Raw genomic sequence first — 15,892 nt, 5'->3', positions numbered from 1 at the left:
CTAACTGGAGTAGTTTCATGTCGTATCCGACAACAGGAGGCTTTTAACAGATGACGTCCTGATGTTAGCTTTGCTAACTGTCCCTGTCAGCTGCAGCCACTGATGCTTTCTAGACATTGTGATTTCCCAAAACTAAATAAATACCACACATAGCAACACAAAACTGCTTTGCTAGCTCAATCATGTATCTAAGATATCCGCTGGAAAAATATCATGGACAGTTTATTGAATTATTATCTTATTTTTATACAGTCTATGGTTATTACAGACACCGCTAAGAGCTAACGTTAATGTTAACAGCTAACAGTTAGCCCAACTAATCTACGATAACCAAGTTAATTACAAAACACACAGAAATAGTAACGTTTGTTCAATCATTGTGTTTATAGACTTAACAAACATCAGATTAGTAGACACGGTGATATAGTGACGTGAAAAATGTGATATATAGCTAAACTCTACTGGTTTTCTACCCGAAGTATTTGTAAACAACACAGCGATTCCCTGGGGGCACCACCAGAAGTGAAGGGTGTGAGCGATTTTTCTTTTTTTTACCGATGGATTTCCAGATTGCACAAGGATGGGATGGGCAGATGGATGGACAGACAACCTAAAAATATAATCCCTCTGGCCATGGCTGTCGCGAAATCTTCCTCCCCTGAGTTTATTACTCTTATGCCTGATCGGAGTCCAAGTGAACATTTGTGTTAATTTGAAGAAATTCCCTCACAGTGTTTTGAGATAAGGTCACAGTAACCTTGACCTTTGACCACCAAAATCGAATCATTTCATCATGGAGTCCAAGTGAACATGTGTGCCAAATTTGAAAAAAATCCCTCAAGCTGTTATTGAGATATTACATTCAGGAGAATGAGATAGATGCAAGGTCACAGTGACCTTGACCTTTGTCACCAAAAACTGATCATCAGAGTCCAGGTGGATGTTTGTGCCAAATTCACAAACACTGCCTTGAGGCGTTCTTGAGATATCGTGTTCACAAGGATGGGATGGACAGACAGACGGACAGCCAGCCTAAAAATATAATCCCTTCAGCCATGGCTGTTGCCAGCATGGAGGCATAAAAATATTCCTCCCCTGCTTTTTACCCTTTATACCTGGCCCTAATACTCTTCCATATACAGTAGTTTGAACATAGTGCAACCCATCCTTAGTTCAGTGTTTAAGGAGACAGTTTGATAGATACAAAAGAAATCTTAAAGCAAATGTTGTGTGACATGGGAACAGTTTGGGAGGTATATTTACCAGTATTCACTTTCTTGTCAAGTTATTTATCTGTTTGTTAAATATGAAGCTAAGGCCAGTTAGCTTAGCATAAAAACTGGAGACGGGAAAAATTAGCCTGTTTTTTTTCCAAAATTAGCAAAATTGTTCATAAAACCGCAACTTAAGTTTTTACACTTTGATTTTTGTATAAATTAAACAAACAAGATGTTACATGTTAATTTAGTGATCTTTAAAAGTGCTGGTAGGCCAGAGCAAGCTAGCTGTTTTGCTGTTACAGTCTCTTAAGTCTGTTTCTCTACTACTGCTTTAAGACATAAAGCTAAGGGACACATTGACCTACTTGTACAATAATTACCGTAAAATGCAGGTTTCTCAAGCTTCTCCTGAAGCTTTAACACTTATAATTACAGCTGATCTGCCTGCTACTTTTCTTAAGAGGGTCATAGAACCAGTTACCATTAACATCCAGCTTTAAAAGAAAACTAAACTTTATTTGTTCTTAGCTGAGGTAATAGATGCAAGGAGGGTGCAGGCTGTGGCCTTTGATACCATATGTGATATGAGTCAGCCGTGGGTGTCGAAGCATCCTGTGTCCTGGATGATGGTGTAGTGGTTGCTAGCTCCTTGTCAGGGGTTGGTTGCTGCACATGGCCCTATCTTTACACTCAGAGCCATAAGTTGTGGGGCTGAAAGTCAGATATTGTGTGTCTACTGTGTGAGGGTGCAACAATGCTGTGAACCCCCACCACCTGAAATATAATCTGACTCAGGGTAAACCTGATTAACTATGAAGTGAGGTAAAGTTTGAGAGGGAAGGTAGAAGCTTAACACTGTAGAGATGTATGATCTCTGTGGGACCTCCCACACAAAGCGACGTCTGGACTCACAGGGGTTTCAAATGAAATGCTTCTTGTAAACACACTGGCACAGAGGCAGGAAGATGTTTAATCAGAAGAGCTCACAAAGTTTCCCAGCATCTCAAACCATTTTTCCAGGAAATTGTATCACACAACATAAAATGCAGCCAGGGTTGGTTGACAGCCAAAAATGGGAGATGACAGCACAAATTTACCAGCATAAGGCATGCAGTGATTTTTGTAGGATGTATACTATGAATAATATTTACAACTTTAGGAAAGTCTGATTTAAGGACTTTATCAACTCAGTGGTGGGAAATTGTTTTTGGTGTAGGGCACATGACTATGCAGAGCTTATGCCATGGATATGGTGCAGATAATCTTTTAGAAAACATGCACAAATGGAGACGAAATGAGTTCAAAGTATGGAGAGAAGGCTCTATCCATGTCCATCACCCCATATGTATCTAACAGTTGGAATAAATAAGCCTTAAGAAGGTATGAAGCATGCTGTAATGTAGTACTGTCAATTGATTTAAGAACTAGTCATTTCCAAAGCATTACATTTTATTTTTTTTAATACACAACTACAGTTAATGAACAGTTTCAAAACATCTCTTCAACTATATACAAATCCAGATAATACTGTGCTTATAATGGTGTACTAATACACAGCAGGTGCCATTGCTACATGCAGCACAGTGGATCCAACCCATCTCAGAATGACTGGTGCTTTGCGTTTTGAGTTGCAGATTGGTGGTAAAGTGTCTGACTGATTTTTAAATGTGTTCAGCAGGAGACTGCATTTTGAAAGAACAAGAAAACAGAGGCTGCATGCAAGTGTCCATTATTGGATGAAAAAATGAATGTACATTTGAATATAAATCACTGTTTCTTTCAAAGTCCATTTAACCAATTTCTCCCCTTCCCTCAGATGAGGAAGATGATATCATCAGCCACCATGACCTGGTTGTCATCCTGCATGCGAGCCAAAGCTGTGCGAACCTCGGGCTCTGTGAAGCGACTCTGACGCTCCTTGTTGATGTCTTCCATCAGCGCCTTCATCTTCACGGACTGAGCATGAGCAGACTGGAACACTGAGAACAGGGAGGACTTGAACTCCTTCAGCCTGGTGGAGGAAACAGATTGAATTACATTAAATTACAGCACTGTCAGCACCTGTCTCAGTTCTAACTTATAACAGGTGGTAACAGTGATCATGAAACTATCTGGCTGTTTCAGGCTGTGTGAATCAATCCCTCACCTCTCTGCAGAGAGTTCAGTGTCTTCCGCTTGTGATGTGGCGTCCATGGGCTCCTCCGCCCGCTGTGGCTTGGCTGGTTTCGGGGAGCGGGCCTGAACTAAAGAGCAGAGAGACCAGTGTGAGAATTCAAACACATTCAAAGAAGCAGGTTTACCTTCACACTATCATAAACCCCTCACAAGCCCCTGAAACTTTAAAACTTTTTTCTACCTAACAGTTAATACTTATTACTAAATAAATTAGAGATCGGGAGGAAAAAATAATCTTAAAGTATTATTCATTTATTGAAGATTTTAACACTTTGAACCCTTCGCTCTTTTGCTTGGTTACTACACATCTTCGCCAAGCATGCCATGTACAGTGGCATGTAAAAGTTTGGGCACCCTTAGACTCACAAGTCAGCTTTTAGACGCTTTGCTTAACTAAAGACTGATGACCTTCTCCCTGATTTTGTGTTTAGATGGGCTGATACAATTTCAGAGTTTAAAAAAACTCCCTACGTTGCAGAACCAATAGTAAATCTGCAGGGCGGTCCTTCGGTGGCTCGCTGAACTCTTGTGCTCGTAAACATAGTCCAACTGCATTAAAAGTTTTAAACAAAGTCGCCGTAAGTCCTTCATTTCCACAATCTTGTGGACTGAGCACACGTTTGATAAAAACGTGGGTAAATCTCTCGGCATCCATTTTCAAGCTCGAACGAGATAAGGGGGAGCGCACATTTCCGGGAGGGGGTGTCCTTTTAAAAAATGCAAGAGGCGTTGCTTTGTTGCCGGCTGTTTTCTCCGGTGTGTTAAACACACTTTAGAAAGGAGTGTCCCCAGAATATCAGAAGGCGGAGATCTCTGATTGTCTGGTGGCGAGACCAAGGCACCCTTGGTCAAAATTTTGTTTACCGTGAGTCATTAAGTAAGTAGAAGATGAACTGATTTCCAAAAAGGCATGAAGTTAAAGATGACACATTTCTTAAATATTTTAAGCGAGATTACTTTTTAATTTCAATCTTTTACAGTTTCAAAATAACAAAAAAAGGGAAAGGGTCTGAAGGAAAAGTTTAGACACCCAGCATAATTAATACTTAGTAGCACCTCTTTTGACAAGTATCACAGCTTCTAAACACTTATTGCAAGCGTAGAGTCTTTCAGTTCTTGTTTGGGGGTTTTTCACCCATTCTCCCTGCAAAAGGCTTCTAGCACTGTGAGATTCTTGGGCCGTCTTGCATGCACTGCGCTTTTGAGGTCTATCCATAGATTTTTAATGATGTTTAGGTTGGGGGACTGTGAGGGCCATGGCAAAACCTTCAGCTTGCACCTCTTGAGGTAGTCCATTGTCATGTCAAGGTGTGTTAAGGGCCACTGCCCTGTTGTAGAAACCATAATCTCTTCATATTTATTTATTTATTTATTTATTTATTTATTTATTTTTTAAACAGATGGCGTGATGTTTGCTGCCAGAATTTGCTGGAATCTAACTGAATCCATTCTTCCTTCTACCTGTGAAACATTCCCCCTTGCCACTGGCTGCAACACAAGCCCAAGCATGATCGATCCACCCCCGTGTTTAACAGTTGGACAGGTGTTCTTTTCATTAAATTCTGCACAGTTTTTCTCCAAACATACCTTTGCTCATTGTGTCTTAAGAGTTCTTTTTTAATTTCATCAGTCCACAGGACTTGTGATACTGAAATTTGTTGTGGAGGACACAGGAAAGGTTTTCTTCCGATGACTTTTCCATGAATGTCATATATTTGTACAGAGGTCACTGCACAGTACAACAGTGTACCTCCACTCAGGAAAGTTTTCTTAGTCTTCCAGACCTCAACTTACCTTTTTATAGTCCTCTCTTGCTTTGTGGGCATCAGTTATTTTAGTTTTCAGAGTGCTATGCAGCTGCTTAGAGGAGCCCATGGTTGCTGATTGTTGGGACAAGGTTTCAGGAGTGAGAATATTTATAAAGCTTTGAAATTTGCAAGCCAATTATGGTCTGAGAATCTGATAAAAGTTGTCTGACAGCTCAGATGTCTTGGGGTGCACAAACTTTTGCATGGTGCTTCTTTACTTTTTTCCACTCTATCATTGTGAATCTACAAACAAAAATAATATACTGATCTTGCTTACAATGTTGAAGAGCATTTTCATCTTTCACTTCATGCCTTTTGAACATCAGTTCATCCTCTACTCCTATTCACAGTAAACTAGATTTTGACCAGGGGTGCCAAAACTTTTGCATGCCACTGCATATTGCTATTTTCAGCAGAGGTGATAAAAGTGTTCAGGTCCTTTAAAAGCCTGCATTCACTATGTTGGAAACAGTCGAGCTGAAACTAAGCACCGCCCACCAGCCAGAGCAAACTCATTTTACAGCTGCGTTACAGACTCTGCTCTAATTGGTTGTTTTCGTTTAGCCACAGTGTTCTCACAAATGCAATTAGAAGCAGTGCAAAGAACAGGAGGGACATGACTTTTTTCTGTCTTATGAGATGCTGTTTCGACATAGTGACAGTTTAAGCAAATATGACCAAAAAGCTATTTTCAGAAAAGTTACTATTTACCGCTTTAAAGTGTAAAATGTATTGTAGATTATAGGATTAATCACTGATGTATAAACATGAAAAAGCGTTTTGTAGTTATGTAATGTTACCTGGTCGAGGTGAAGCTCATTTTAAGAACTTAGAAAACTTACGTCACGATGTATTATCTTTTATAAACTGAGGTAAACCGAGTACAGAAATGTATGGAGAAGACGTATAAAGTAACATCAAATGAAAATACTCAAGTCAAGTACAATGGAAAAGTGCTTTCCACTATTGATGCTCAACAGAAGTTGGGCCATATATTTGCATGCACGTTATACTATACATGACAGTTTATATGAACTGACAATCAAAAGCCTTTTTTGTTTTTGTTCTTGCCTGTATGTGCACATCCATCACAAGGTAAATATGTATGTGAACATGAATGGAGAAGAGTGTCAGTGATCCAGAGACATAAGATCATATTTGATGGATATTCAGTGCAAACGGAAAATGCTACTATTAATGGATTCTGTCAGACTCAGTTGGGTTTATCCAATAAGATCATTCACAAACCTATTATTTTGCTGTTTCTTTGAGAGGAAAACAAACAAAAAAAAGGAACAGTATGGTTTTACAAAACACTAAAAGACGAAACCCGCCCCATGTGAGAAAGTAGATGTCCTAAACAGAGACTCTGAGTGTTGAGTTGTGTGTGGAATGAGTCAGTGAGAATGTGAAAGCAGACTGCAGCAGTGTGGGAAGTTAATACAAGTGATACTTACTGTCAGGGACATCCTGCTCTTCACTGAAGTCATATGGGCTGTAGGGCTCACTGCCCTGAGAGCCACGGCGCCCCCTGCAGGACACACTAGTTAGTCTCCTTATGGAATGACTGACAGTGGAAGCTTTTTATTATTTTTATATACTTTATAAATCAAACGTGTATCACTGTGTCAGTAAGTGTTTACCTCTTCCTTGTAGCTCTCTGTGAATGCTGAGTGGACTCCTCATCCTCTTCCTCCTCTGAACCAGAGTCCCGTTCCTGTCTCGACCGTTTCTTCTCTTTCTCCAGTACCTGCAGGGGATACCACACAACCCAGACGTGTTACTGCAGAATTATTTGGCATTACTTTCGCCCCAGTGTTTGAGGACAAAGCCATCATTCCAGTCTTCTGCAGACAGAGCAGTACCGACCTTTTTAAAGTAAGCAAACTGGACAAGCTCCACAGCCACCTCTGAGTCCTCCAGCTCCACGGCTTTACTCATTCGAGCCTTGGCGTGTGCTGTGGACAGACGGATCAGAGTCTCCAGCGTACGGGCGGTCACTGGAGAGGTCTGAGGAGAAGGAGAGGTAACGAGGTCAGAGCGCACTAATACAATCTTCACCCATCAGTTACTAGGAGCTGTGTATCTGCATGGTTTCCAACAAGATATGACAATGATCCTTTGAGTAGTATACATAATTATGAAAACAGTTCACCCATTATTCCCATGATTCTGACTACTTGTACAGTAGTAAAAGCACATGTGTAAATAGGGCTGGGTAATATGGCCTATAAAAAATAAAGCAATATTTTTTAGGCTATATCGCGACACATAATACACAATATTTTGAAATCTCCTCTAAACTTCTGTAGACTACTAAAATACTTCACTACCGTTAGAATAAAGTTAAATCAAGTACTGTTATAATAAATTTAAATAACATAATGTTATAATAAAGCCAAAGTAATAAAGTTGTGAAATAAAGTACTGTTTTAGTGAAATATATCAAAGCAGATCCGGCTCGTCACGGGCCAGAAGTGCGTCAAGTTAGATGTTAGCAGTTTAGCAGTTAGCTGACAGTTCCATTAAGCTGCTTCAATTTCAGGGTCTTGTGCATGCTGGTTCACTATCGAGACTTCTTGGGACACTGGAATAAAACAGAGTCATTGCTAATGTGTTCAGTGACACCTGTGCTTTCACACACTGTGACCCGTCAAAATAAGACCCCTGCTCAAGTTGACACTGGGCAGAATAATGCTGGGAATTATGCGAGGTCACTAACATGTACCGAAAAGTATGATAAAGACATAAGTTGTCCCACCCTACCAAGTGTAACTAAACAGAGAGAGGAAGATATTAGTCAGTTCAGTCTGTACACTCCCTATAGTGCAAGTCTAAGTCTAATCAGTACACTCTGTCTATATTTAATAACCTCTTGTGTACATAAAAAGGTGTGTGCATGCTCCTGCTCACCCTGGCAATATCAGCACCCATCTGCTCCTGTCCCCTCAGCCTCGAGTACTCCTCTGCGATGTGATTGGCTGCCTCCTCTGTTAGCACAGGTGTCACAGCCTTGGCAATGTGGATGTACTTCCTCATGAACTCCTTACTCACAATCTTATCCCTGAAACAAAACAACATTACTTATTACACAACACTTGAACCAGCTGCCATGATGTTTATTGTTCTTTTCACACTAACATATCTGTAAGGTAATGAGAAGAAAGATTTGACAGAGGTGTTTTAGTCCCTACAGAGACAGTTACTGTGTGCTTACTTCTTTTTCTTGCTCCCATGCAGCAGGTTGTTGTGTTTCTCATAGATCTGCAGCTCCTCGTGCTCCTCTGCGATTGCGTCTGGGTCTTCTGTAGCCAAGACGTCTACTGTCCCGCCCAGAGCCATGGCTGAAAATACCAAACAAGGACATATGCAATTTTAGATATGTTTACTCAAACACTAAATTAGTTTTAAGAAGTCCTGACGCACAGTACCTGCTCCCTCCTGCTCACGGGGGTCGCGGTAGCGGTGCATCCTCAGCACGTGATCTGAGATCTCGCGGTCCTGCTCGGGGTCCATCTGATCCAGCATGATGAACAGGAGGTCGAAACGGGACAGCAGGGAGTCCTGGAGGCCAATGTTCTCCATGGGGGTTTTATACTGGTCGTACTGCAAAGACAGAGCAGGGTTAACATTTTCAGAGAGAGGAAAAAGACAGTTAAGTAAACCCTGTAACTGACTGAAATGTCAAACAAGGTGTTGTGAGATGAGTTGCTCACCCTGCCGTAGACAGGGTTGGCAGCTGCCAGCACAGAGCAGCGGGCGTTGAGGCGGGCATGGATGCCAGCCTTGGCGATGGTGACGCGGCCCTGCTCCATCACCTCGTGGATGGCCGTGCGGTCCATGTCGGACATTTTGTCGAACTCATCGATGCACACCACACCTCGATCAGCCAGCACCATGGCACCTGCCTCCAGACGACGCTCACCTTGGGGAGAAAAACACCGAAAATCGACGTGTGAGATACAGTTAGTGCCAGTTTGTGTGTGTGCCAGTGTGTTCATGCACAGTGGATGTGTTTGTTTGTCATACCAGTCTCCTGGTCAGTGGTGACCGCAGCAGTCAGACCCACACCAGAGGAGCCACGGCCAGTGGTCGGGATGGCCCTGGGTGCTGTGTGAAGTACATAACGCAGCAGCTGGGACTTTGCTACCGATGGATCCCCTGGTAAAGAAATGGATATGTGACATCAACCACTATATCACAAACACATCTGAGAGCAGCAGACAGCTTGAGCAGCGTTTATACTGCTGTGTTGAGTCAACGCCGTATCTACAGCGTAGGCTCTAGGTGGCCTACACCATAGCCTGATGTACACCTCCCCAGAAATGTAACCACATGTCACAATGATGCAGACCTCCTGTTTATTTTTGTAAACTGGGAACCATTGCCTCAGTGGAAACAAAGGACAGCAGCATTTAAAGTCTTCTCCTGGCTTCATATGAGCAGAGGTAAACTCCACTAGGTCTCACAATGTGGAAGTGCTAGTTTTATTGTATTTTATCTTTGCTGTGTGTTTTTATATTTTGTAGTGCTTTTATATGTTGCTGTGTTTTATCTTGCACATTTGTATTGCGCTTGGTTTTGCTGTTTTTATTTGCATGCTTTTATTTTATTATCATATTGACTTGCACTTGCACAGCAGGTTTCTAATCTTATGGCCACTCAAAGCGCTTTTTACAGAAGTCACATTCACACACACATTCACCCACTGGTGGCTGAGGATACCATACAAGGTGCTGCCTGCTACAGTTTTTTTTTTGAACACACACACCTCGATGGAACAGCCATCAGGAGCAATTTGGGGTTCAGTATCTTTCCCAAAGATACTTGGACATGCAGTCTGGAGGAGTCAGGGATTGAACTGCTGATCTGACTACCCGCTCTACTTAGTTAGCCACAGCTGCTGTGATTTTAGTAAGTTTTACTTCCTGCTGTTGTCCCACTCAATCACTGTTAAATACCTGCATCTGGTAGAAAAGTCTCAAGGTGTGACAAGGTGGCCACCCAACCAGACAAGACTGTTTTGGACTAAAACCAATGATGTGGCAGTGAGGAGGGCCTTAAGCAACAAAAATATGGCAATAAATAGGCCAAGGTGTGTCTGACCAGGCAGAGAAAAAGAGAAACCGGTGCAGGAGCAACCAGCAGCCACAGCACTACATCTCACCACAACCATCCTGCAGAGTTGAGAGCTCTGCCCAATTAAGTGTCCCCCTACTCGACTTGGATGTAAGCTGGTAATGGTGCTGTGGATGAGTGACTGCCAGCTGGTCGCCTGTGAACGAGTGGACTTCTGACGCAAAAGAGCAGAGCTACAGCGTCGCAACGCTATATTGTCATTTTTCTATGACATTACTTTTTTTTGTAGGCAGTATTTTGGTATTTTAACTCATTGCTTACAACACCACTGGTAGGTTTTTAGTACTGTAACTATTTAAATTTTTGTGATTTTTTTTTTTTTTTAAACTTAAGCTGGACCCCTTGGTTGTTTCAGTGTTGATCTCCAACTGATTTTAAAGTCACCGTAACATTAGCATGTTGTTTTTGTGGGTAAAACAGGTCTAGTATAAGACAAAGTTTTGTCTGTGAACCTTGTGAGTTGTAATGGAGCTGAATTTTGTACCGTTATTAAATGTTGCTGTTGTTCCTGGCTTCATATGAGTGGAGGAAAAGTCTGCAGTTCTTCAACTGTGCAATATTTCTTGGTAAAGTGATTTATTCTCACCAACACCTTTTCAGTGTAAATATTTATTCAACATATAACGCATATAATTTCTTATGTTCATTCTCATAGTTAGTTGTTTTATTGTATTGGTTTTAGTGAGCATTATGGTATATAACAAAATATTTCTGAGTGCGATACTTCTTGCTTTTGTGAGCGAAAAGCAGTGTCAGAGCATGCCAGATGACCCCTTGTGGTATGTTCTAGAAATGACGAGAAAAGAGAATCACAGAGAATAAAGGACAAATAAGATCACATTGAGAGTGACGTAAGATCTAAAGAGGGACCAAGATACCACACCTACTAAGCCAACCCACATACATATTCATCCACTCTATACCAGCAATACACCGTACATTGAAGACCATCTAAGAATAACCTTTACATGGTTCCGGTTGTCCTCTCACAGATTGCGAGTGCAAATTGGGAGGTGGAGCTTTACACCACCAGAACAACGTGTGTTACTGTAAGCCTGGCATACACAATGAAGAACATATACTTGTGTGCCCTCTTACACAGGATATCTGTGAGAAATATGGACATGACTCTACTGAACTGAGCTCACTCTTTGTGGACCCTTATAAAAGAATCTACACAATTTACACAGTTAGGATATTTTTATTCCTAATATCTTACCTACTAGTGTTAAACACTGGAGCATAATGCACATTTTTATTTCTATTTTATTTTATTTGCACATACTTACATTTCATACTCTTATCTTACTTGTGATAATTCTCTATTCTTTACATCAGAGCGACTGTACAGAATCACAATTTCTCCTCAGGGATCAATAAAGTATTTCTGTTTATGATTCTCAAAACACTTTTACAAGATATTTTTAAGACAGCCTGTTTTTATACTTTATTTTGATTATATTAGTTCCTCTTTTGAATTATTTGCTTCATCACTATATAGGTCAGTCATGTTCTCATGTATTGTAATACACTAATATTATGCGTTACGGTCTGAACTTTGGTACTTTATTTCCTAACATTTCACTGGTGTAAACATCGTTGTCTCAATACAAGACGGCGTACAGACACAAACAGAAGTGCATGGAGCAGTGTTCACAAATGCCAAGTCCAACTACCATTTGTTACGGCATTCATAAACTCCAGCCAGCATTATGAAACTACCATCGAGCGGCAGGTAACGTAACACTAACGTAAAGCCTAGCATTTTGGCAGTGCAGTTGCAGAGAGATGCAGACACACCACACACAAGTATAAATGTTCACAACACCATCAACCACTTGCAGAGGCTGGGGCATAGGCTCTGCTTAGAGCCTTTGTGCAACTCTAAATCAGACTTTAACAGGACTGAACTGATAACATATAACATTAAGAGTTCAATTCATTAATTGAAGAAAGAACAGTACCGATGAGCAGGATGTTGATGTCTCCTCTGATGCGCGATCCATTCTCCAGCACCTTCTCCACACCGCCCAGCAACATGCAAAGGATGGCCTTCTTTATGTACTCGTGGCCATGGATGCTGGGAGCCAGGGAGCGAGCCAGCTGATCAAACACATCCTAAGTAAAAACACAAAAGGAGAATTCTTTTAGTTAGAGTGAGATCCTTTTCATATGCTTGAGCAGCTGTGAGCAACAAAAAGTGAGGCCTTACTATGGAGCGAGTCTGGCTGAACTTCCTGATTTTGGCTATATCATCTGCGGAGAAGAGGGGGGACACTTCCTTGCTCATCTGTTTGACGTGGCAGGCTATCATGATGGTCCTGAGGAGAAATGGATGGAAAATTACTAACAGAGAACGACGACAAACTCAGCAGCTTTAGTACATGCTTTATCCCATCTCACCTGAATGTGCCAGAGGTGAATCCTCCCTTCTTGCCAGGCAGGCAGCGATATGTTCCGATGACCTGCACTCTGTCTCCTGGTTTGACCATGTCCACCAGGTCGTTGTCCAGGATGATGTCCACAGAGCGGGGCAGCTGGCCAGCGGGGGCTTTCTCAGGCATCTCCTGCACTGTGATGGTCTGGTGGTCCTTGTAGATGGAGAGACCAAACTCTGTCTCCAGAGGGTTGTTCTCCTCATCCTGTCCAAAGACACAGAAACGGAGGGAGTAAAGATGTATGAAAAATCAAGACCACGATCTGTTTTGGTCAAACAGTAAGCACACACATTTTCAGAGCATAGCTACCTTGGTGGGGTAGATAGCACTGGAGGGGAAGGCGTCCAGCGAGGTCATGTCAGTGTACTTCCTTTCCATTGTCTTCTTGGTGGCTGGGCAGTAGTGGACACTGCGCACTACTTTTGGACGCACCAGAGAACCTGAAGAAGAATGTGAAGGGAGTAATGATAAATGTTCTTAACATCACCTTTAAAGGGAAACATTCAAAGATTTTATCAAGTGTAAAGCAGTCAAAGAGACAAGCAGCGATCCCCAAAGACAAGGAAAATTAACATCTACTTACACTTGGTGATGATGCCCTCCACACACACCATGCTGCCCAGCAGGCGGGAGGTCAGGGTCCGGGGGGTGACGTGTTTGTTGCCAAAGCTGCCCTCCAGGCCGATGAAGAACTCCTCATACTGCTTGGCGTAGGTGGCGTCCACTGAGGCCACCAGATCCTTCAGAGCTCGCTGGAATGCCAGCAGCTCCTCAAAGGCATTGTTCATCAGTCTGGCAGAGAGGATAAAACATTTGAGTCATGGGCATGGCTGATTTCAATTTCCAAATGTTTTAAACTTGGACCTGCTGATTCGTGCATGATGCCAAAGCTGCCCTCCATGGCCCTAATTGTTTTAGCATTTTCCATTCACTTACATGAAACAGTTAGCAGCATCCTTTGTTAAATTATCCAAGACTAACCGGCCAGTCACCGCACATGGCCAGTCAAGCTGAAAATCGTGTGATTCTAGTCAGCAGTCGATCGATCAGTGCAACTTTGCTTTTTTTTGTTGTTATATACAGAAATAATAACACATCGAAACTCTAGAAGATTTAATGAGAGTGAAGCGTTTTGCTCGCTGTTTCAGCATCACTATGCGCCTCATGCTTCTCCACTCTAGGTGCCTGCCGTATTTGCCGGAGTACTCTGAACTCCTTGAGTTGAAAAATCTTCAACTCAGAGCAGAAAAGCACCCTACGTCATCTCCACTATTGTCCCATTGTCCAATCAGATGATTTGAGAGGCGGGCCATCTGTGGTCAATCAATTTTATTTATAAAGCCCAATATCACAAATCACAATTTGCCTCACAGGGCTTTACAGCGTACTACATCCCTCTGTCCTTAGGACCCTCACTGCGGATAAGGAAAAACCCCCCCTTTTAACAGTGGGAACAGGTGGTTGGGACAACAAGTTTACAGCTGGTTAACAATGGAGAAGAAACTGGTGGTTGGGTTGTTGGATACCCAGAGCTATATGACCTAACAAACCGCAGTTACCACCATCTCATTAGAAAACAGCAGGTGTGGAAGCATTTAAGTGCAGTACGTGAAACTGCCATCACCAAGGTAAAGCTCCTTGACCAACTGGTGGTTCTCCCTGAGATCCACCATCTTTTTTTGTCATGTACCCACACAGATCCGTTTCCCTGTGCTATTTGCTGACAGCCTCTGACCCTCAACCAGAGCTACAGCAAGTCTCCTCTGTCTGAACATTTAGGAACTGGATACTATTAACTGTGAAATAAATAAATAGATGGTGTGTTGATTACACAGGAAGGTTAGGGTAAGGATGTGATGTGAAAAAGGCAGTGCGGTGTGCCTCATGTTTTGCAACCTGCACAACACTCTCTGTGTGATCGGGGTGTAAATCAGTTATGTAGCCAGGCCTCTACAACATGCTACAAAACACTGTGTGCTGCATGTGTTTCTGGCTATGATACTGTAAATAGTGTAATTTGGGCTTTTTTTTTTATTCAGTTTACATGCCCACAAACCTGCCAGAGGTTAAAAGGGAATGTAAAATAAAAACAGCATCTAACCATTTAAAGTTGTATGTACCCCTGTCCTAAGTCAAAATTGAAAGTGCTTAACAGAATATTTCATGTGCCCCAGTTTTCACCACCCCTCCTCTCCCACAAATAACGTCAGTGCCAATGCACAGAGAGAGAGAGTTTGGTTCCTTACTTTGCAGCCCGGGCCTCGTTGCGTCTCCTCAGGTCGTTGATGTTGACGATGAGTCGAGCTTTATTCTCACCGATCATGTCCCGCACTTTGCTTTGGTAGATCCCCTGGTCTTGCTGCAGGGAACGGGCAGAAGGGCTTGGTGTTTTTCAATTGTTAACGCAGAACAATATGATGTAACCGGGCTCAAAGGAAATATGCATCAGTTTATGACTGACTAAACACAATTAGCTCAACTCAAAACATACTCAACTGTTGCCCCAAGCTTCACAGTGACGTTAGCATTTGCAAACTACTGTCATTTGACTGTCAACAGCGATTATTGTTACAAACTAGCCAAATGAAGAGCAGTTCTTTTGTTATGACCGCATGGTTTCTCATTCCACCCCAGAACAAACCGGATTAAAGTCAGACTTACATCGTCGTCCAGGAAGTCCAGGTAATCCCTCTGAGCCTCCCTCATCTCACGGTCGTCTACGACGTCGGTTGCCATTATAAGCGATTATTTATTATACTGTAAAAATCTTGAAGGGTTGCACAGAGTTTGGTGCCGTATGTATTCTGCTGCTGTCAAACCACACACTGTAGAGTCTTCGCGCCACTGCGTGCCGGCTACAAGTAGAGCGTAACATGCGATTGGTCAACGCGGCACGTACGCTTTGCATAGTTGGCGGGTAAATGTATCACCGTCCAATAAAATGCACCGTGACACCGCATAACTCCGCCCCCTCAAAGAACTCGCGCGAAAATGGAGCAGGAAGGGGCGGCCTGTTACAAGGGAGGAAAAGCATAACCCAGCCAAGCGTTAGTCAGTTTATCCAGGAGATGGCGACATAAACAAGGACCTGAAGGATTTTGGTAATGACAAA

At 42.3% G+C, this 15,892-nt stretch overlaps 1 protein-coding gene across 1 annotated transcript; it reads right to left on the bottom strand.

Annotated features, from left to right (window-relative positions):
* Positions 1-2,167: 2,167 nt before the first annotated feature.
* Positions 2,168-15,617, bottom strand: mcm3 (minichromosome maintenance complex component 3). The gene is made up of 17 exons (XM_049590663.1): positions 15,442-15,617; positions 15,027-15,139; positions 13,364-13,572; positions 13,090-13,220; positions 12,746-12,984; positions 12,555-12,663; positions 12,307-12,460; positions 9,233-9,364; positions 8,920-9,128; positions 8,635-8,809; positions 8,421-8,547; positions 8,117-8,267; positions 7,073-7,213; positions 6,847-6,953; positions 6,661-6,734; positions 3,367-3,463; positions 2,168-3,231 (listed from the first exon to the last, which is right to left on the bottom strand). Exons 1-17 carry the CDS (start codon positions 15,514-15,516, stop codon positions 3,033-3,035), a joined length of 2,442 nt encoding a protein of 813 aa, XP_049446620.1. The 5' UTR covers positions 15,517-15,617; the 3' UTR covers positions 2,168-3,032.
* Between the last annotated feature and the right edge of the window lie 275 nt (positions 15,618-15,892).

This window comes from Epinephelus fuscoguttatus, linkage group LG11 (assembly GCF_011397635.1).
Source record: "Epinephelus fuscoguttatus linkage group LG11, E.fuscoguttatus.final_Chr_v1".
Lineage (NCBI taxonomy): Eukaryota > Metazoa > Chordata > Actinopteri > Perciformes > Serranidae > Epinephelus > Epinephelus fuscoguttatus.
The sequence above is the reverse complement of the archived record's forward strand: the minus strand, read 5'-3'. Positions and strand labels throughout refer to the sequence as shown.

What these genes read in the sequence shown, in the direction of transcription:
- mcm3 (XM_049590663.1), bottom strand. Translation starts at nt 15,516, where the DNA reads ATGGCAACCGACGTCGTAGACGACCGTGAGATGAGGGAGGCTCAGAGG. An exon ending in TGGACTTCCTGGACGACGAT is followed by an intron (nt 15,140 to 15,441) that starts GTAAGTCTGACT and finishes CGTTCCCTGCAG; the next exon opens with CAAGACCAGGGGATCTACCA. An exon ending in AACGAGGCCCGGGCTGCAAA is followed by an intron (nt 13,573 to 15,026) that starts GTAAGGAACCAA and finishes CCTCTCTGCCAG; the next exon opens with ACTGATGAACAATGCCTTTG.